The 23275-nt window shown below is 43.5% G+C and overlaps 1 protein-coding gene across 2 annotated transcripts in view; it reads right to left on the bottom strand.

Annotated features, from left to right (window-relative positions):
• Positions 1-23275, bottom strand: part of ARHGEF3 (Rho guanine nucleotide exchange factor 3) — a 281549-nt gene that overhangs the window by 223739 nt on the left and 34535 nt on the right. For both annotated transcript variants that reach the window (XM_031470578.2, XM_031470579.2), the window contains exon 2: positions 21854-21946. In XM_031470578.2, coding sequence (XP_031326438.1) covers positions 21854-21915 — 62 coding nt within the window. In that variant the 5' untranslated portion in view covers positions 21916-21946. The remainder of the gene's footprint in view (positions 1-21853; positions 21947-23275) is intronic.

Below are 23275 nucleotides of genomic sequence, written 5' to 3'. Positions count from 1 at the left end.
GCCTCCTCTTTAGTCCCCCAGGGGACATCTGGTAGTGTGTGGAGACATTTTGGTTGTCACCACTTGGGGGGGAAGTGCTGCTGGCCTCTAGTGAGTAGAGGTGAGAGGTGCGGAACATCTCATAGTGCCCAGGACAGCCTCGCCAACAATAAAGAATGATCCTGCCCGAGATGTCACAGTGCTGAGGGTGAGAAAGTCAGCTCTAAACCAACACAAAGGCAGCAGGTGCCCCAACACTGTTATTTATTTCCCTGCTGTGTGACCTTGGACTTTGGTCTCCTCGCCTGTACTAGGGGATAATCACTCCCAAACCTCTACTGGGGACCAGGTTAATCTCACTGTTGAGACCCGGTTTTTGAAAGTGCTTTGTCAGGCATAGGTCTCACCCCATCATCATCTCCGATGATGCCTGCAGAGCCTCTGACTTGACGAGGGGAAAGAGAAGTGGGATCTGGTTGGGTCGGAGGGGCGATGCTGCAGAGGGGCCAGCACAGACTGGTCCTGCGTCCTGCATGGCACCCGCTGAGGATGCGGACTCCCTCACGTAATGCTGATGAGGAACGATACATTCACTCTGAGGGAACTTGATGGCCTGGGACATCCCTGCTCCCCTTCAAACTGTGCCAGGATGGGAGGGGTTGATTATGGGCTGGGGTCTAAAGGGCAGGGCATCAGCTCCATGACCTGCCTCAAAACCCAGGAATAGCCACCATTCCCACAACACAACAATAATAATAACAATAATAATGATGATGATGTCAACATCCCTCGAGGACTTAATCTATGTGCCTGCCCAAAACTAAGTCCTCTTCATGAGTTATCTCATTTAATCCTCACAGCCACCATTCGAGGTGGGCAGGATGATTATCTCTGACTTATCAGTGAACTAACTTCACTTGCCCAAGACCTCACAGCTGCAACAAAACTGGCTTTCATACCCAGAACTCGGACACCGCATTCCACAGCCTTAACTGTGACAGCATCCTCCTCCAAAACTATGCCACATCCATCACCACCTGGACCCCACATTCTAGAAAAAAGCTGGAAACCAAGCTGCACAGACAGTATAATTTCAATTAAAATATATGCATATCAATTAAAGGAGGAAATTTCCTGCCATATTCACTGATTAACAGTGTCTACTGATGAATGGTAGAGTTACGACTGATTTTTAATTTCCTCTTTATATTCTTCTAAAATTCTCAAAAAATTTAACAATAAATAAAAATTAATCGCTAATAATAAAAATTAAACTTATAAAAGCAAAATGTTATAAAATTTGTTCTTAATTTTTTAAACTTGTTACTTTTTAGCAAAAATCTACCAAACCTGAAATTATTAATTGTCTAGACCAGAGGCTGGCAAACTATGGCCCAAAAGCCAACTCAGCCCTCAGCCTGCTTATATACAGTTTTATCGGGACACAGCTACACATCATTTACATAAACGTCTATGCCTGGTTTTGCCACACCTGTAAGTCGAGCAGTGTGTAGACACACGGGAACGCTATTCTCCTTTCTAATGTGGCCTAAAGATGGACCTCTTACTTTCCCACCTCTAAATTTCTCATCACAATGTCTCTGCTTATTTTGCTACAGCCCCAAATGGATAAACCAAGAATCTAACGAAGCTGCAGCCTTTTCTTAGAAAGGTGTCCATGTGGTCTTGTGCTTTTATAAAATTTACAGAAGAATATTTTTAAATTCTTTTTCTTAAAGAAGAAGCCCTCCCCAAACTACATACGTTTCAGACTCCTCAAAACTAGATCCACCTTTACCTAAAGCCCAGACATTTCCCCACCCTTGTTCTACATTCAAGACCGCATCATGTTCAGTGGTGAGAAGGGTCTTGTCCCACCAAGCCCTGAGCTCCAGCCATTTATGCTCTTTGATTTCCAATCCCCAGATGGCCAGCTCTCACAGATCAAGGCAGCTGCCCTTCAAGACACACCAGAATCCACTAGGAAGCTCACGGAGCAGACTATCCCTGTGGAACACCCTGGGGGGCACCCACATCCACAAAAAGGAAAGAGGAACACCGGCTCATACACGCTGACCTTCAGCCATTCCTTTCCTCCTCTGAAATCCCACTGTCCAATCTAATTTATGTATTTCATGATACAGAGCCTCTGTGATCACAGCACTTTCAAAGCAGGCGGATTATCTAAAACTGCTTCCTAAAAAGTAACGTTGCTTGAAAGAACAAAAAAAGAGGCGGATCAAATCATAATGCGTGTGCGAACATCGTATTGTCTATCTCAGAGTCCTCTCCAGTGCATAGCACAACCGTTATGGTGGGGCATTTACATCAATCAAGAGCCTTCAGAGTCCAGTTGTCCAATCAAATGCCCACCCACGCCTTAAACGTCAGGTGGATAGTGTCCTTCACTCTTGGGCTCTTGGTCCCTCTCTGGTCTATTCTTATCTCCCCTCTCCCTGGTGTGGGGGAGGGGGCAACTTTGTGGCACGCAGCTGGCGGTTTTGATAAGCAGGTGTCAGGAGTTTGAAAATGACCTTGCTCATCAGCTGGTGGGAACCAGGCAGACAAGGGAGTCTCTGTATCGCTGTCTGCCGGGTCCCAGCCCTGGAAACAAGACACAATGAGGCCTGGGGGAGGGAAGCTTACACACATACACACACACACACACACACACACACACACACACACACACACGGAAGTCACCAGACAAAGGGAAATCCACATCACTTCACCCAGGAGAGGAAAAACTTCCACTGAAGAGGAAAAGAAAAACCCAACAGTGAGGATGTGAAGTGTTTCCCAAACAGCAGAGGTAGCCAAAGATAAGCAGAGGAGATTGATCCTGAAGAAAACCAAGGAGAAAGTCCACATTCTCTGCGGAGCTGGCAAAATTGATTAGGAGGGTGTTGGCGGAAACGGGAGGAGAGGGATGTATATTCACCCAGCTGATTCCAGCCTCCAGCCGGCCAGGGCTGTGTAAATGGCCGTTACTGTACCAGCCTCTGGAAGGGGTCCAACACGCAGGACATGCTCTGGGGAGAAACAGAATGTCCAGTAACCCAGTTCCTAATTAAATGTGGGTTAACTGGCACTGCTCCTTGCAGCTCAAGGGACCAATTCAGAGCCTAAAAGAGCGTTTTTCAAAATAAAAAGGCCAAGCCTGCCAAGCTAGCACCTCTTTTTTTCTCACATCCTTTCAGTTGCTTAGTTTGACCCACTGCTAGTTGAGCTGACTCCTTGGTCCTTGGAGAAGCAACCATCCCTGCCCCCACCAGCTCCCGTGGTGCAGTGACCAAGATACTGTCTTGGCACACGTGAGCTTGAACTCCATTCCAATTTTCCCATGCAGTGGTCACTGCTGCCCCCAGTTGAGTCACCCATGAAAGCCACACATTGTCCCCAATGGACAAAACGCTCAATCCAGGAGAGTGGCCCATTCACACTTCTCCAAGAGCGGACCTCTTCCTGAAGCTTCCGGAGGATGCTGCTATCAGAGTGAGCGGTCAGCCTTCTCTTCCCAAATTCAGCCACCAACATAAACTGAGAGAAATAGGCATGGGAGACGACTTTCTCTGAAGCTCACGACAAAGAGAGCACAAAGTGAAAATCAAGGCAAACTTTCACCGAGATGTTTAAAGACCATGGAGAAATATAGGTCAATTTGTCGGCAATAATAACCCACATTTATTATACATCAACTAAGGGCTAAGAAAGTGTGTTATACAAATTATTTCAGTTAACACTCAGAACTACCCTAGAAGGTAAGCTTATTATTAGCTTCATTTTACATTCAAGGAAACGACAGCACAGAGAGGTTAAGTAATTTACCCAAGGTTACACAGTAATACAGTCAGGATTCGAACCAAGGCAATTCCATCTCCAGAGGCTGTGTTCTTAACTACCATGCTATCACCAATTATTAAACTAATTTAGAATTATAAAATCAAAGTTATACTAAAGCGTTCACATTTGGCAGGAGGTTGCAATTTTTTCAGCTCACTTTTATGTCACTTCACACCCTCCTCCCAAGTAAGGCTATGACCTGGCTTTTCAGAAATAAAAACAGCTTGTGTGCTGAGCATGGCTTACATATCGTCTCATTTAATCCTTACAACCACCCTATGAGATTGGTATTAATATTATCGCATTTACAGATGAAGACACTGAGGTTCAGGGAGGTTACATTCTTGCCAACGCAGAGCAGGAATTTGAACCCAAAAATGTCAGATTCCAGTATTTATATTCTTTCTGTTATATATACCATCTCTCATAGAATTTCAAGGTTTTCTAGAAAAAAGAAATCAAGAGTATCATGAAATGAGGGATGAGAATGATTAGGTTCAACAGCTAAGCTGCCTGGATTCATTGACTGGGAGGGGCGCAGTGGGCAGCTGGACTATAGACCACCCACTTGGCCTCGAGCCTGCCCAGTCCGTGACCTTGGGCAAATCCCTTCTCTTTTGGGGCCTCAGTTTCCCTGTCTGTGAAGGAAGAGCAGGACAGCAAGGGGCCCTTCCAGCACCACAATTAGACGATGGGCACCGGAGGCCAGCTGCGGCCGGGAGGCTCACATGAGGCTGTTTCCCCTCTGTGGAGGGTGACTTCCCTCCTCCCTTCCCAGCCCAAGTCTCCAGGAGCAGGTTTCTAACTTTGTCCCTGGACTCAGGCCTGTGCACCCAGGAGAGAGTTCTTAGGTGCAGCCTGAGGCCAGGCAACAGCAAGGAAACCACAATTCTTCCAAGGAGGAGGTAGGGAGTGGAGGGAAGGAAATGGAGCCTGGGAAGAAATGGGGGTGGGGACACTAGGAGTTCAAACAAGAGGTGCACCTTGATCCGAAGGGTACAAACATACACAGAAACCCACCAAGCTTTGCTCACAACTTGGCACATGAGCCATATGTAGTTATAATTCAGTAAAGGTTAAAAGAAAGAAAAGTCTGTAAGAGATGACAAATCAGACCAGGCAAGATTTTGTCAAATTAAAACTTTGCTACTATAAATGCTCCACGTAAAAAATTTAACATCCCATCAAAGACACCCTTTTAAAAGCGTCAACCTTCTAAGTTCATTATGAAAAGGGACAATACAGAACCACCAAGATGAACTTGGTGTGTTCATCGAGGGGGTTGGGGGTGAGGGTGAGTCCAGGGAAATCTTTTATTTGATAACCAAGTCTCAAAGTGTCTGGCTAATGCTTGAACTCTCCACTCCTGTTTCTGTGCATAGTTCAGTGGAGCAAGTAGGACCTAGAACTTCAGGTAGGAACTTAGAACTCTGCTTCGGTCACAGACTTCCTGGGCTCTCAGGGTGGATGAGGAATCCCAGCCCCTGGCAGCCTCCCCTCCCACCTGTGAAAAAGGACAGTGATTACAGAAGAAAGGGCATCACTGACCCAGTATCATGAACATCAGGTGTTTCTGCCACACAGCATCTGATTCCCTGTCTGTGGTTAACAGCACTTGGCCTTCCCATTAGGGGACCACCCCTCCCCACTCTCATGGGCCACATAGGTCCCTGTGAGGCTGACCCTATCCCCCCACCCTCAAGTTCCAGGAGAAAGCACACGGCCCAAGCTGGACAAATACAAGTCTTCTTGGGCAGTACTGTTGGAACAAGTGGGAATGATAGACTTGGCTCCACAGCTAGGGGACAATGTCAGCCTGGAGCTTCTGGGAGGTACTATGTGGAAGAAGGGTCCCTGGGAATGAAGTCAATATAGAAAAAAGCAGAGCCAAGAGAAGAAAAGAATGAGACCAAGGCCTAATAACAAAGCCCCTGGATCCAGCCGTGCCTGAAGCTATCTACTCTTGGGCCTTCCATTTATATGAGCCATTACAGTTCCCATGTGGCTTAATCCAGACTGATTTGCATTTCTGTCACTTGCAATAACAACAAGAACAAATCCTAACTAATGGAACCATTACACAGAATCACAAGATTTCCAAGTTACAAGAAGGGGCACTGGAGGCCATCCACCCAGCAGTGTTTTGCACATATCAAGCATTCAACAGTGGTATGCTGGCTGATGACTAAATGATTTGTTCATTACTCTAGCTCCAACTTCTCAAACTGAAGTAAAGCTATTCTGATAGGATTACTCTAAGCCACAAGATAAACCAACTGCATGGAGCATCCATTTACATGATGGTAAATAACTTACAGAGTGCTTTTTTTATTATAAGAAACACAGATCACAACCACGTGGTTCACACTAGGAATGCAAAGACAGATCAACATTAAGAAATCTATCGATATAATTCACCTCATGAACAGAGTCAAAAGAAAAAAAAATGTCTCAAATGCCAATCTTGTTAAATTTCAACATTTATTCCTGACTCCTAAAAAATCTTTTAACAAAATAGGAATAGAGGGAAATTTCCTTAAGAGATCCACAAGCCACACTGAAAGCCAGTATCAAATTTGTGGGGGAAGCTTAGAGCACTCCCACTGCAGTAAGTATAAGGTAAAAATAACCTGAGATTTCACCATTATTTAACATTATTCAGGAAGCATTTGCCAGTCTAGTCAGACAAATGAAAAAAAAATTACCAATTTAAAAGGAAGAGGAAGCAAAATTTTATTTTGTTACAGATGATGTGATTACATCTGGGAAAATTCCTTCCAGCAACAACAACAATAACAAAAAGATAAATGAATAACAAAAGATCTGAAAAGCTATTAGAACCAGGAGGACAATTTCATAATATTAATTACATTAATAAAAGATGTTATTAGTCAATAGCTGTCCTATATACCAAAAAAGAAAAAGAAAGCATAAAAATATGACAGAGATCTGGCCAACATAAACGATTATTCTAACACACATTCCTTCTTGTGCACTGTCACATTCCTTCTTTTCTGCCTGTGTGGATTTTGGTGGAACGCTTAAAACACACAGCACAGCTCTAACCAAACACAGACCTTGTCAAAAAGATTCTTATTTTGCCTTGGCTCAACAATATCGGGTGACTGGGAACCTATCTTCTGAGACTGCCCACTTCCTAGTCACCTGGGCAAGCCCAGTAGGTCCCTCTGTTTGCTAGCACAGAGAAAGGTGACCCATTCTTCAAGATGTGACCCGAAAAAGAATGTGACAATGAATATATGTATGTTCATGTATAAATGAAAAATTGTGCTCTACACTGGAATTTGACACAACATTGTAAAATGACTATAACTCAATAAAAAAATGTTTTAAAAAAAAAAAAGATGTGACCACTTAGTAAGAGGGCTGATCGGACTGATCAACACACATGTTTATTTGTACTGACCTGCATGCTGCTCCTCATACAGGCCAAGCCCCTTTCCTAACCCTGGCCCTTTGCACGTACTATCCCTTCTGCCTGCCAAGAGTTTCCTGGAGAAGGTTGAAGGGCTTGCTCTCTCAACTTTCAGGTCTGTGCTAAAATGGTATTCTCTAAAAAAAAATCGCTCCCAGTTTCCCTGTTTAAAATTTCTTATCTTACTCTCCACCCTTAATTCTACTTTATTTTTCTCTACAGCACACATCATCAGCTAACATTGCTTCATATATTTGTCAGTTTATAGTTTGCCTCTCACCAGAAGGTAAACTCCATTAAGGTAGGGATCACCACGTGTGTTCATTCACTGCTGTATCCCCCACCCCTAACACCCCCATCCTAGACACACAGAAGGGGTTCAATAAAAAATGGTGGTTTTATGGATGGATGAATGAAAAGATTCTTTCAGATCTAATCTCAACCCTACTGCCTAAATAGTTTTAATTTATCTCTATCTGTCTCACTGATATCCAAGCTATCTTCCCACTCATTCTCAACAAGTATTTATTACCTCCATCACTTCTCTCCTGGATGGCTACAGTACCCCTAGCTGGTCTTTCAGCCCCAAGTTTAGCCTCCTTCCAAATCTTTTTCCTACTCTAGCCAGAGGTCTTTTCTCAAAACATAAAACTAATCATGCCATTCCCCTACTTAAAATGTTCAGTGGCTTCCCAGGACCTTAGGACAATCTAAGCTGTTTACTACCAAGGCTCACAGAGCCCAGTCCTCCCAATCCTGACATCTCCCCGTCTCCTGTCATATTCCATGACCCAGCCACACTGAGCAGCTGTCTCTTCTTCCAGTATACCATGTTCTCTCTGGCCTCAGGGCCTCTGCACATGCTGTTCTTTTCAAATAGATCACTCTTTACCTGACTACTCCTCATATAAGTTTCCATTGTCTGACTGTTAACCCCACTGGGAAATGTTAGGTCCACCCCAACTTATCAGCCTGGAAATGGCATGCTTAGTTCCATTCCCTCCAGACCGTAAGGTTCACAAGAGCCAGTCTGTCTAATTCACAGCACCTGGTACAATGCCTGGCACCAACTAGGCACTCAATATAGATTTCCTTGACTTTAAATCATGTCTTCTTTGCCATCATGCATTCTCCAAACTGGTACAGGGTTCATCTCTCTGTAACACATCAGATACTACTTTTGGCATCTTGACTCGCCATTCAAACTCCCTTGAGACAACAAGAATTCATATGGACACGTTCACACTGGCACATATACGCAAAACTTGGGGAATCTGTCATTCTCCAAAACTCCCCTCCCACCATGATATTCTAACTCTGAGGAGGCCTTGTTTTCTGCCTGAATATTATAAACTAATTTTGGAGCCTGCTACATAAACCACACTCTACCCAAACTTGATCTGGGTCTATTTAAAAAGATGAAAACATGCTCTTGGATTGGAAAAATTAATATTAAAAGGGCCATACTATCCAAAGCAATTTACAGATTTAATGTGATTCCTATCAAAATATCCACGACATTTTTCAAAGGACTAGAACAAATAATCCTAAAATTTATATGGAACCACAAAAGATCCAGATTTGTGAAAAAAAAAAAATCCTAAGGAAAAAGAACAAAGCCAGAGACATAACCCTCCCAGACTTCAGACAATACTACAGAGCCACAGTAATCAAAATAGCATGGTATTATGAAAAAATGCTCAATATCACTAATCATTAGAGAAATGCAAATCAAAACTACAATGAGGTATCACCTCACACCGGTCAGAATGGTCATCATTCAAAAGTCCATAAAAGATAAATGCTGGAGAAGGTGTGGAGAAAAGGGAACCCTCCTATACTATTGGAGGGAATGTAGTTTGGTACAGCTATAATGGAAGATGGTATGGATATTCCTTAAAAAACTAAAGATAGACTTACTATACGATCCAGCAATCCCACTCCTGGGTATATATCTGGAGGGAACTCTAACTCAGAAAGATATATGCACCCCAATATTCATAGCAGCACTATATACAGCAGCCAAGACATGGAAGCAACCTAAATGTCCATCAACAGATGACTCGGTAAAGAAGTTGTGGTATATTTATACAGTGGAATACTACTCAGCCAGAAAAAAGAATAAAATAATGCCATTTGCAGTAACATGGATGGACCCAGAGATCATCATTCTAAGTGAAGTAAGCCAGAAACAGAAAGAAAAATACCATATGATATCACTCATGTGTGGAAACTGAAAAACTGACTGTACTTCAGTTTAAGAAAATAGCATGGTATTGGCACAAAAACAGACATATAAATCAATGGAACAGGCTGGAGAGCCAAGATATAAGTCCACACACCTACAGTCAATTAATCTACGACAAAGATGGCAAAAATATACAATGGAGAAAAGAGTCTCTTCAGCAAGTGGTGTTGGGATACAAATTACTATACATAAAATACATAAGTGACAAGGATTTACTGTATAACACAGGGAATTATATTCAGTATCTTATACTAACCTATAATGGAAAATAATCTCAAATATATATGTGTATGTATATATACATATATATATCAGAATCATTTTGCTGTACACTTGAAACTAACATAACACTGTAAATCAACTATACTTCAATTTAAAAAAAAAAGAGGGACAGATATTTAAAAAAAAAAAGTTCAGAGGCTTTCTCTGAAATGTCTCCCTTAGTAACCACAACTGTAAGGTCCATACCAAACAGACTCAGTCTTATTTGGAAGTCTTAAACAAATAAACAAAACAAAAAGAGCTGTACTTCTATACTACTTGTTTCTATAATTTAAAAAACAAACAAACAAAATACCTGTCCTGTGTTTAGAGTGAGAGAGGGTTTTTTTTAATTACAGAAGTTTTTCCTTCCCAATAACTGTTAGAATTATGGTCAGTATAATTATTATTATCTCTATCAGATCTAAATCAAAACACAGAGCAGGCTGTGGTCTTAACCAAGTGTCAATTCAGCACCACCAGCCACAGGTCATCCTGACCGTGGGGAGCAACAATGTTACCATTGAGGCCCTGTCACTGCAGATCTTGTTCCTGGGGTTCACTTGACGTTCATGGAAGGGAAGGGACGGGGGAACACGGCAGATGGCACCACAAGGACACACTCGGGCAAATTCAGAATATGGATCTGATGCTTCAAAAAGCCAATGTCATGGAGGACAAATACAAAAGAAGGCCCTGTTTTGGACTGAAGGGGACTGAAGAGACTTAACCAAACGCAATGCCTCAGCCAGGAATGCTCCCGGGATGTGGGGCAGGAGGGAGGAAGAAACAGCATGAACTGGAAAAGGTGTTTTGGAACAACTAAGGAAATTTGAATATGGATTGGCTATTAGAAGATATTATAAAATCATTGTTAATTTGCACAGGTAACAATAGGTGAATATGAAAGAGACTGTCCCTATTTTTAGAAGTTACAGGCCAAGGTATTTAGAGGTGAAGTGTCAGGATATCTGCAATCGGTTTCCAAATGATTCAGGAAAAAATAATATTTATGTGTACATACACATACACACAGAGAATAATGAGGCAAAATGTTCAAATAAAATCTTGGTGAAGGAAAAAAAAAATCTATTAACTTTTCTGTAGATTTGCAAATTTTCCAAACAGACAGTTGAGTATAAAAATACAAGATAAAACCTAGTCTCTTTGATAACACATTATAATAAAAAGATAAAGAACTCCAATGACATCTGGAGAAGTGAAATTCTCCTTTATTTGCTTTGGGAAGTAGAGAACAGGTTATTAAAACTCACCCACAACTTAATCACTGTAATGTAACAGAACTTTCTGTCCAAGAGATTATGAGCTTAACAGCTGACTTTCCCACTTACTAGAACCTCCATGCAGCCAGGAGCAGCGTCAAGTTCCTGCTCATTCATTCATAGTATATGGCCAGGCACACAGCAGCCACTCAATAAACATTTGTTAAATGAATGAGATATTATACAGCCCTTTAAAAAGAATGCATATGAAGATAATGTAACCAAAAAATGACTGACATAACAAGTGAGAATACATATCATAAAACTGCTATGATTACCACAACATGGAAAACTAAAACTTGACCAAAAAAAAAAAACCCCACAAACTACCAAAATGAAAACAGTAGCAAAATTGTGGGGGAGGGGAAGGGAAGGAGTGAGAAAAGAGTACGGTAGGTATCAAACGGATGAGGAAAGACTACAATGTCCTGGGGATAAGGAGACAGTAAGGGAAGTAAGGAGGGAAATCAGGGAAACGGTGAAAACTTTTCTCACTTCTTCAAATTTACAGAGGGGCAGGGAAACCCCTCAGTCCTAACCATGAGGACAACCTGCCAAAAGACAACTTTTAAATGGGCTTTGATTCTGCCCAATTAATTGCCATCATTCATGACTACAGGACACCCAGGTACCAATTCCATCTCTGCTGCTAACTCACTGTGGAACCTCCGGGCACATCACCTCTCTGGGCAGTTTCCTTACTGGCAAAATGAGAAGATGGGTCTCAGGGAGCAGTAAGATTACATCCACTGAGCACTAAATAAGCCACAGAGAGCCAGTGTGTGGTACATTGAATACAGTTGTCTCCCTGATTCTTGGTTTTGCTTTCCGTAGTTTTAGTTATTTGCAGTCAACCTCAGTCCGAAAATATTAAAAGGAAAATTCCAGAAATAAACATTTGATAGGTTTTAAATTGTGTGCAATTCTGGGTAGCATGATGAAATTCTCCTGGGATGGGAATCATCCCTTTGTCCAGCATATACACGCTGTGTACGCTACCTGCCCACTAGTCACTTAGCAGCCTTCTCGGTTACCAGATTGACTGTCTTCGTATCGCAGGACTTGTGTTCAAGTAACCCATGTTTTATTTAATAACAGCCCCAAAGCACAAGAGTAGTGATGCTGGCAATTCAGATATTCTCTTATTGTGCTTAATTTATACATTAAACTCTATCATCGATAAGTATGTATGGGAAAAAACATAGTAGATATAAAGTTTGGTACTATCTGAGATTTCAGGGAGACACTGGAAGTCTTGGAACATATCCCCCACTGATAAAGGGGGACTACTTTAGAGACAATAATATTGTACCACAAGTACGTAATGCAATAAATATCATTACAACAGCAACCATATTACAATATATAAATATGTACAAAAGTAATATGTATATGCCTTAAATTTTACACGATGTTATATTTCAAATTTAACAATAAAAATCCAATGATTCTATTCAAAAGACCAAAGAAATCTCTATTTTCTTCTTTCAACTGCTATGGTTTCTTAGGTTTCTACAAGTAACTGTTACTCTTTTTTTGAAATAAAGAAAAGACTTAGATTTTCTTAGAGCAATAAAAGAAAAAAAAGGTTTTAAATAGATCAGAACAACACACCCCTCTCTTGACCATGGATCCTGAGTAGAAGAGTTAGGGACAGGGTTACTCATAAAACTTGAGAGCTGCGAGGAATCTTCACCATTGTACATTTACATGATGTTCTGCAGCTCACCAAGAAATTTCTTGTTGTCTGGTCCCACTCACTCACTTCAGAGATCAGAAAATGCACTCAGAGGGGTGGCTAGACCCTAACCCTAACTCAGGGGTGTGGTGAAGCCAGCTCAAGCAGGGTGGAGGGGGTGGGGGCTGACGGTGCACAGCTCAGTGATTTTCATGAATAGGTTGAAGCTAGCCGTGGTGGGAGTATTTACACCATCGAAATAGGCAAAGACTACAAACTTGAACTCCTCCCCATCCCCCACAATCTGCCCTTGCCCTTCCCTTAATCCTAGCCCCAAACCAAGACTTGACCCCAGGCCTCCTTCCCACCCACTCAGAGCTCCTCTCCAACACTCTTGTGTCACTTCCTGTTTAGCTCCCATGCTCTTCTTCCACTTGGAGAACAACAGTCCCAGGACCCTCTCCATCCACACCCTGGCCAAGCACCCCACACAAAACCACTGCTTCATAAATGCATCTTGATAATCCCGTCCCTCTGCAAGGCCATGAGCACTTCAAACATCAGGGCTTTGCATGCCCCCACCCCCAGCCCCAAACAGCTGTCCAAGCCTGATTCTTGGCCCTCAGAGTTGAAAAGGTCTATTTACCTTCGGGGAATGTGCCACGCTCTTGCCTGACAGGAATTTTCCATCAGATTCCCTGGAGGGAGACTGACGCACATGGTCCCCACTCGGCAAGGGCTCAGCATCAGGACCGGCGCTGTCGGTCCCCAGGGTGGAGGCGGACGAGCTTCCCCTGCCAGATGCCTGCACTGCATTTCCTGGTTCCACCTAAGTCCTGTGCCCATTCGAGTCCCTGCCAGTCTGTGGGGGGGGACTGTGCCAGACCCCACCAGGCCCTTCCTTAACCCCTCCTGTCTCCTATTACATACAGTCATTGCCCCTTCTAGACCAGAAGCAAGGTCCAGGGTGCCTGAGAGAGCACTGAGCACACAACAGTACTCAAATAAAGGCTGAGCGAATTTTTCAAAGTGATCACCATAGGACTGTTGTAGAAAAGTAGAGGGGATGCATTCTGACAGATCCTCCTGGGTCCTGGGGTTGGTGGGAGAACGATTTATGGGCTGATGACAGACTAAAGCCAAGCGCAGGGTGTTAGCCAGGTGCCCAGTGACCACAAGCTAGGGACTTCCTACCACACTGAACCTTCACACCAACTTGACGACCTAAGTACCACTGTTACCACCTCACAGATGGTCTCTGGTTCACAGAGACTTGGAAAACTTCAACAACTGGGCCGGGTCTTCACCATTTCTTCTAACACCCTCCCAGCAGCTCCTGCCATCACGAGGGTCCCCCTGTGAGAAAGAGACTGCCTGGAATTAGAAACACGCTGCCAGGCTCCCAATAAGACCAGAACACCCATCCTCCAGCACAACAGATCACATTGGCTAAAGCCCAGTCCCACTCCTGGGGCAGCCACTCTGCAGAGGAGCTCGGAGCTCCCACCTGCAGGGACAAGGTACGATGAGGGTTCCACTCAGAGGAGAAGCAGGGGAGATGGTGAGAAGGCCAGGGGCTTTCTCCCTTAAAAGTGCCAAAGACACATGTGTAAGTCTGAGCCCAACAATTACCTGATGCTTAAAACTGTTTCCTCGCCTGCAGAATGGAGGCAAACAACGTGTATTCTGCTTAGTTGCTGTGATGTCTGTAGCCAATGTCTACAGAAAGCCCCTTAGGAGGTTCCCAGAACTGGCAGATATTATAACTTGCTGTGTACGGAATTAGCCAGGTTCCCAGGAGAACTGAAAGGCTTTTTCCAGTGGCTTCATAGCAGATCTTCCAAAATACTGTCCTAATTAATGCCTCTGGCCAGTCCAAGGACAGATGAAGAGTTGGCTGAGTGAAAAAACCACAACAAAGCAGAAGTTGAGGCTCAGGAGGCTGGGCTGGGGTCTTGGCTCCTCCATTCCTGCTACAGGACCACAACCTGGCCCTTTGCCTCTCAGAGTCTCAGTTCCTCATCTGTAAAACAACATCGCCTTCCTCACGGGGTCGTGGTGCGTCTCAAAGATCACGTGTACTCCTTCAATTACTCTAACAATCATTTAAAGTGGCACAGTCCAGGGGGGTCGTATGCCAATTAGTGTAATAATGAGACTGTTACATCTTCATACCTACTCAACACACTTTTAGTGAGTTAGAACTCTACCCCAGGCACTGCCCTGAGGAATCAATGAGACACAGACTATGCCTACTCTCATGGGGTTTACAACTGTTTGAAACAGTACACCTAAAATTTAAGAGTTGAAAGGAAAAACATCAATGAATCAATCCTTCTTTTAAGCCAATGAGAGATATGAGAGAGAAGAAAAGAGACACACCCAAGGTCACACAGCCAGGAAGAGGCCAGGGCAGAGTTTACACAGAGGGTTTTTCAACTTGCAGCCCAGTGTTCTTACAAGGGAGAGTTCCTTCCTGAATAAAAACCTTTATAAAGATACTCGACTCTCCCTTGTTCTTGTTCTCAACTCACTCACCGGTAGGCTTGTGACAGAGATTGGAAGACCTCTTCCATATTTTGCCTTCCATAAAGTTCCTATCAGAAAAAAAGAAAAAAAAGGCTAAACCATTCAAAAACCCAACATCTGTGTCTTTGGTTACTTTGCCTCTCTGTCCCAGGCACATCACTGAGGCACTGAGGGGAAGCTTCACAGTCTCCCAGTCCAGCATGTTCCTGGTGTATCTGTGCAACAGCGGAGGGGGACAGGTTGGGGGCGGGGCTGCACACTCTACCCTCTCTCAAGAGACCCCTCCTTGCATGCTGACCTTTTATAGGTTCTGCTGGGTCCTGTGAGAGAGGCCACATTTATTAACTGAACTTAAGCTAGCAATGCCCAAACAAGTTTGGTGACGGGCCCCTCCTTTTTCCCTACAGAGCCTACTGATGTTTGGAGGAAACCTTGTTCTGAGGAGCAAACTGTGAGGAATGCTGATGGACTCTCCAAGAAGACACCTTGGAGAGGAGAAGTGCCTCGGTCAAGGTCACAGGGCTGGTGAGAATGAGAGTTAAGGCTAGAGCTTCAGGTCAGGAGAGGTTATGCTGTCTTCTGTTGGGTCTCCAGCTTCTCAAGGTCAGCGGCTGGACTTCTGGAAGGTGGAGGAAGTGAGGCAGGCCTCACACAGCCCTTGGGCCAATGAACAAAGAGCTCATAAAAATCAGTGACCCAAACAGCTCCCGCCTAAGGACAAGATGGAAGCTGATAATTGGAGAACAACTAACGACAAGCAGTGAAACGAAACGTCTGAAGGTGAGGGCTCTCAAGGCAGCCCACCTCGCAGCATGAAAACACAACACAGCACAGGGGCAAATCAATTTGGGACACAGCTCTTCATCCTGCCATCTAAAAATTACTGTTTGCTAGCCAGTTCTGTCCACTCACAGACTGAGAGAGCCACCTGTGTGCTGGGCCCTGTGCCAGAAGTGGGAGGTCACTGCACCAGACAAGGCCCTGCCTTCCAGGTCAGTGAAGTCTAGCAGAGCCAGCCCAAACGAGGTGCTCAAAGCATCCTGGAATAAAGGAGTGAGCCAGAGAAGATCTTTAATGTCATAAAAGAGACATGCATTTGTACAACCTGAGAGTGAAAGGCCCTGCAAGGAAAGCCTAACACCTTATTTGAGCATTTTCCAGAAGTGCTTAGGGCTGCTGAGCAAGGATGGGATGTTCACTGACTGACTGACTGACTGACAAATGAATGAATGAATGTAAACCTTTCCACTTCTCTAGCATGGGCTGGGTCCTAACCATCCATCCATTTCAAGGAAACATCACAAGGCCATTTATAGGAAAAATTTATAATAAGGGCATAGACTTCTCCCCTCAAAATTCTCCTCTGTGAATTATATCAGACAGTGCAACTCTTACTCCTAATTGTTTAAATAAATAAATAAATAAATAAATAAATAAATAAATCCCTAGAGAAGAGAAAAAAATTATCCTCTGTGGACATCAGAAATTCCACTTGCCTATCTACAGATTTAATGCAAGCCCTATCAAATTACCCAGGACATATTTCACAGAACTAGAACAAATCATAATAAAATTTATATGGAACCATCAAAGACCTAGAATTGCCAAAGCATTACTGAAGAGAAAGAAAGAGGCTGGAGGAATAACTCTCCCAGACTTCAGACAATACTATAGAGATACAGTCATCAAGACAGCCTGGTATTGGTACAAAAACAGACATATAGACCAATGGAACAGAATAGAGAGCCCGGAAATGAACCCCCAAACTTCTGGTCAACTAATCTTTGACAAAGGAGGCAAGAATATACAATGGAATAAAGACAGTCTCTTCAGCAAATGGTGCTGGGAAAACTGGACAGCAGCATGTAAAACAGTGAAGCTAGAACACTCCCTTATACCATACACAAAAATAAACTCAAAATGGATCAAAGACTTAAACATAAGACAATATACAATAAACCTCCTAGAGGAAAATATAGGCAAAACATTATCTGACATACATCTCAAAAATTTTCTCCTAGAAGAAATAAAAGCAAGAATAAACAAATGGGACCTAATGAAACTTACAAGCTTCTGCACAGCAAAGGAAACATAAGTAAAACAAAAAGACAACCTACGGAATGGGAAAAAAATTTTGCAAATGAAACTGACAAAGGCTTGATCTCCAGAATATATAAGCAGCTCATACGACTCAATAAGAAAAAAATAAACAACCCAATTCAAAAATGGGCAGAAGACCTAAACAAGCAATTCTCCAAGGAAGACATACAAATGATCAATAGACACATGAAAAAATGCTCAATATCACTAATTATCAGAGAAATGCAAATCAAAACTAGTCGCCAGTCAGAATGGCCATCATTCAAAAGTCCACAAATGACAAATGCTGGAGAGGCTGTGGAGAAAAGGAACCCTCCTTCACTGCTGGTGGGAATGCAGTTTGGTGCAGCCACTGTGGAAAACAGTATGGAGATTCCTCAAAAGACTAGGAATAGACTTACCATATGACCCAGGAATCCCACTCCTGGGCATATATCCAGAAGGAACCTTACTTCAGGATGACACCTGCACCCCAATGTTCATAGCAGCATTATATACAATAGCCAAGACATGGAAACAACCTAAATGTCCATCAACAGATGACTGGATAAAGAAGAGGTGGTATATTTATACAATGGAATACTACTCAGCCATAAAAACCAACAACATAACTCCATTTACAGCAACATGGATTCTCCTGGAGAATGTTATTCTAAGTGAAGTAAGCCAGAAAGAGAAAGAAAAATACCATATGAGATCGATCATATGTGGAATCTAAAAACAAACAAACAAACAAAGCATAAATACAAAACAGAAATAGACTCACAGACATACAATACAAACTTGTGGTTGCCAAGGGAGCAGGACGTGGGAAGAGACAGACTGGGATTTGAAAGTTGTAGAACAGTTAAACAAGATTATACTGTATAGCACAGGGAAATATATACAAGATCTTATGGTAGCTCACAGAGAAAAAAATGTGACAATGAATATATATATGTTCATGTATAACTGAAAAATTGTGCTCTACACTGGAATTTGACACAACATTGTAAAATGATTATAAATCAATAAAAAATGTTAAAAAAAAATTTCCACTTGCCTACCTTCATTACCACCCAGCTGAGGAAACTGAGGCACAGAGAAGTGATATTATCCACCCAACGTCGTGGATGGCAGCACAAAACTGCACTCTCAGGGGGCTTAATCTCCTAGAAATCCTGTGTTCTTGCGAGATGGCATCCAGAAGTACCAGTGGCCAGTAATAGTTGCTCAGTTAATAAATGTTGTGAACTAGGTCTCCCCTCAATAAAGTCACTTGGCTAAAAGACAAAATGTTCATAAAGCACTGGAGCAAAACTACGTCCCCGCAGAGGGGAGTGTGGTCTGTGGGCAGGGCCTCCCAGGAGCCCCTCCCCTCGGGAAACGGGGATTGGCCCCAGGAGAGTTTAGGTCCTTCCCCCTGGCAGGCTTTGTCACAGCATCTCACCTCAGGGATCCAGGGCCCCGCCCTTGTCATTACCCTACCCCTACACTCTCAGTCCAGAAATATTAGTGAGCACCTACTGTGTGCTGGGTTCTGAGTAAACAATAGCGAACAAAACAGGCAAGACCTGGCCCCACCGCAAGGCAGAGATCAGAAAGATAATGACATATAGGATGAGAAGTTATGTCAACTGACTACCGTTTCTGCAACACAAGTCTGGCCCCATCAATTTTGAGATAAAAAAAATCTTCCTAGATTCCTCTCTCTATGTGGGAATAGAAGGAAACAAAAATGAAAAGAGCTGCCTTCATTGGGTGCTTTCTCGGTGCCAGTGCTTTACTATGATTAACTCAGGACACGCCCCAACAACCTGCTGCAGGAGATACTATTATTATTCCCAGAGATCAACGAAGAATTAAAGTCTTCCACTTAACCATTGCTCATAGTGTGTGCAAATGCCCACCTCACCCCCCACCAAGACTGAATTCCCAGAGATTCATATCTTACCTATCTTGCTGTCTCTGGTGCACACAGTAGTACTCAATAAATGCCCACTGAATGACTAATCAACTGATTGATCAATGGGCTGGTTTCCTTCAAAGCAAGGGCTGCTTAATAAGCTCAATTTTTGGAACAGATGCTGTTCAGTGTCCTAATAATCACACGAGAAGTAGCCGGGATGTGCAACGAGTCAGAGCCAGCCCCTAGAGGGCTGAGCCCCAGGCTTGCCTCTGTGTGAACTCATCACTCACTCTGTGAATCACTTCATCAGTCTAGGCCTGACCGCTCACCACTGTAATTATGGACAAGCAACAAATTACACCGTGAGCCTAGGACCTCTGCATGTTTATGTCCCTGAAACATAATGTGGGACACGGGGTTGGGCTCAGGAAGACCTCTGAAAACTGCACTCTGCCTGCCGTTATAGTGAGGTGTAAAGGTACTGATCAGGTCTGTGGGGGTGAGTGAAGAACTTCCTCTCTGGTCACAGCTCAGTGGGCATATTTATCCTAGCAAAGTAGATTCACTCCCCATGACAAATATGCTCAACCTAGAAAGCCCCTTTCCAGAGAAGTACTTTGGACAAATACGAGTGAGACCACCACCCACAACTGTACCCCAGGACGGAGGGGCTGGTGAAACACAAGGGCCCGTGTTCACATGGTGGAGGCAGACAAAACCCAAACCACCACTCTCCACTCCTACACTCTCCTCTGGGAAGACCACGGATGCCCAAGAACAACTGAATGTGGTCAAGGCCACTGCAAACATGGACCTGACGGCTCCCAAGCAATGACTACAGAAGAACTCGCCACTCAGCAAGCATGGATCTGTCTGTCACTCAAAGTGAGAGAATGGGTGGGAGCTGGGGTTTTTGTTACACAGAGATTTTGTTAGTTTTCTTTTTGTTGTTTGGGTTGGTTTTGAATGAATGTCTGTCCTAATGTCACCTAATGGACATCATGGGGGTAACAGCACAACTCCCTACCTTATAGGGTCATGGAGAGAATTAAATGAGGTGAGTAAGCCAAGGGATCCGCACAGAGCCTGACACAGAGTAAATACTCAGGTTGTTGCTGCTGATGGTGGTGGTGGATGAAACCACCTGAAGTAGGGGAATCCAGCCAAGGTTCTCCCAACCCCTCCCCGGAGATCCGGGGAGAAGCAGGTGACCCTGGGAGGCACTCTTCTGGAAGAGCAGACTTGGATACTTTTCTGAGGAGAAACAAAGAGGTGCCCACCCTTGGAAAGGAGCAGGGCTGCCCAGATGACCTGGGCCTCAGGATAGCCCCGGGGTCCCTGTGAGGATGGAGGCTTGCCAGAGCCATTGGGAAACTGAGATATGTGAAAAGATGAACTTCCCCAGAGTAAAGAGAAGGGGGAGGAAATTACAACCACCGAGGGATACCACTGTTCACTCAACAGACTGGTGAAAAATTAAAAAGCGTAAAGGGCTGAGGTGTGGCAGAAGGTGGGCAAAAAGGAAATCTGGTAACCAGTTGATAGTGGTGCTCTTTAGAGAATGATTTGATGGTTCTTATTCATTTCTTAGATGCATGCACAGGATGGCCCATCTTCGCTCCTAGTAACCACCTGAGAGAACTATCTGCCCGTGTGCTTGGAGGCATATACCAGGAAGCGCATCACAGCACCGCCACCAGGGAGAAAACCAGAACCCAGCTACCCGCCACCAACAGGAAAATGGCTCAATAAACAGTGAGATGCTCATGCCATGGATACAATATTTACCTTGCAGCAAAACAAGGTAGATTCACACATACTGCCTTGAAAACATTTTAGGACATATGATTGAATTTTTTGAAAAGTTACAGAATAGACCAACAAGCACAGTAAAACAGACCATATTTAAAGAACAGAAAAAAAGAAAAAGAGGAAGAAATGAAAGAATGACTTTTTTCCCCTAAGTATATACACACCTAGAAAAAGTTCTGGAAGGAAATGCACAAAGTAGATCACAGTGGTTACTTCTGGGAAAGGAAGGAGTGGGGTGGGGGCTGGGAATGAAATTGGGAGGTCAATGGGGACTTCACTCATTTTTAACCAGGAAAATTTAGCCACTCATTCCTTGGGTATTACAGGTAAATTAAATCAACATGTTTATTTTTAAGGAAAAAAAAAGAGGAAGTGGAAGGAACAAGAAGAGATGATGACTTCAAGAGAAGATGTAGCTGCCAAGAGCTAAGGGTCTGTCTTTGCCTCCTCTTGGAGGACTGGCCACCCACAAATGCAGGTAGATACAGTACATCCAAGCATGCATCCATAGTTTCTTGGAATGAGTGTCCATTGTTTTTAGAATTAGATATTTAATTTTATACCACATCAGTTCTATTTATACCAACTCTTCCTTCTAAATCTTAGAAAAATTCCCTCATACTTGACAAAGGAATCCCTCCTCTGGTGTCAAAAATTCAAGATAAGAGAGGGACTCATGAAATTTTGCTATCTCCAAATTCTTGATGATATACACAGGCTTAGAAGAAGCTGTGCATTGCATTTAATTGTTGCATGTTAGAATTTTTTTTATTTTAATGTTTAAAGATATTTTCACCTTTCCTTGTTTTCTTCCATTCCTCTGAAGACACACTGATTCATTACTCTGGAACTGTCCATAAACACAGTGTAGCAGGCCCAGGTCTTCTTTCTGAAAAAGCAAAATAACCAACATTTACAACCTGAGTGCATTTACATTTAAACACAGAAAAGAGGAGCATTAAATACATACAAAGGGAATATGTCAAAGCACTCCCAGTGTCCATCAAAATCCATTCTCCCCTTTGTTTATAGTTATTGGAGCTTTGTCAAGGACTACATTTCCCAGGCATCCTTGTAGCTAGGTACAGCCAGCGATCTGAGTTCCCAATGGAATGTGAGAGGCAATGATCTGTGCCCCTTCTTCACCTGCGTCTCAAGACATGAGCATGCTTTGTCCGCCCTTCCCACGGGTTCCCACTGGCTAGAACTCAGCTCTGACCATGCAGATGACGACATAGCACTTAGAAACAACAGAGCAACAAGACAGAAGGCACCTCAGCCTAAGACTGACTGCACGGAGCACAGGTGCCCTCTCTCCTTGGAACTACTACCTTAGAGAGAATGTTCTTTCTTCTTTAAATCACTTTAAATTTAATAAAACGTTAAATTTAATTGGGCCCTATTTTTAACAGTGTTGTACTATAGTTAAATATTCTCATCAGGGCCCTTCTGAGAGTGGGCTTGGTTATTTGGAACTTGGGACACGCTGTGTCTATGGAGACAGGACAAACTATTATGGGCGATTTCAATTATATGTAGTTTCAAGTAGGTACTCAATCAGAGTTTAATGGATGAAGAGAGGTTAATAAGCATATCATCTCTTCCCACGTGAAGCCTCTCAAGAGCAGAGCATCTGGTATGGAATGAGGAACACTGGGACCCCCAAGTCAGACTTGTGAGCTTCATTCACAGAATGACCACACGGGATGATAAAACACCATCCAAGGGTACATGACACCCACATTTAAGGATTCGAGTCTGTGAGCTTAGGTGCGACAGAGACTAAGAGGCACGGGGGTAGAGACGGAGAAACAGAGCTGGAGTCAGAACATTTCAATGGTGGATGGTGGGGGAGTCCGCGCACTATTCCACCCCTTGAGCGTCTGCCTCTGGGTGAGTCTAAGATGTGACTTGGAGGTTCCCTCTCCAGTCTCAGGCACTGCATTCCTCCCAACTCAGGGTGCGGTTTTAGCGTTAAAAGACAGATTCTCTTTGTACATGGCCCTGAACATGAACCAGCTACTTCATTTGTAACCAAAGAAGCAGCTGTCAGTTTCAGTGCTAGAACAAGCTGTGCCGACCATACTGAGGGCTGGTGTGTTGGTCTCCAACCTGGGGCCTCCTAGGCAAAAGGGGGTCCAGGACAGATCTGACATGCTGTGCTGTCTTTACCACCCAGCTCCACTGCATCAGCTGTGTTGGCTGTTGAGCGTCACGC

The sequence above is a fragment of the Camelus dromedarius genome, chromosome 17 (assembly GCF_036321535.1).
Source record: "Camelus dromedarius isolate mCamDro1 chromosome 17, mCamDro1.pat, whole genome shotgun sequence".
Classification (NCBI taxonomy): Eukaryota; Metazoa; Chordata; class Mammalia; order Artiodactyla; family Camelidae; genus Camelus; species Camelus dromedarius.
Note: the sequence above shows the minus strand (reverse complement) of the source record. Positions and strands in the feature narration are given on the sequence as shown.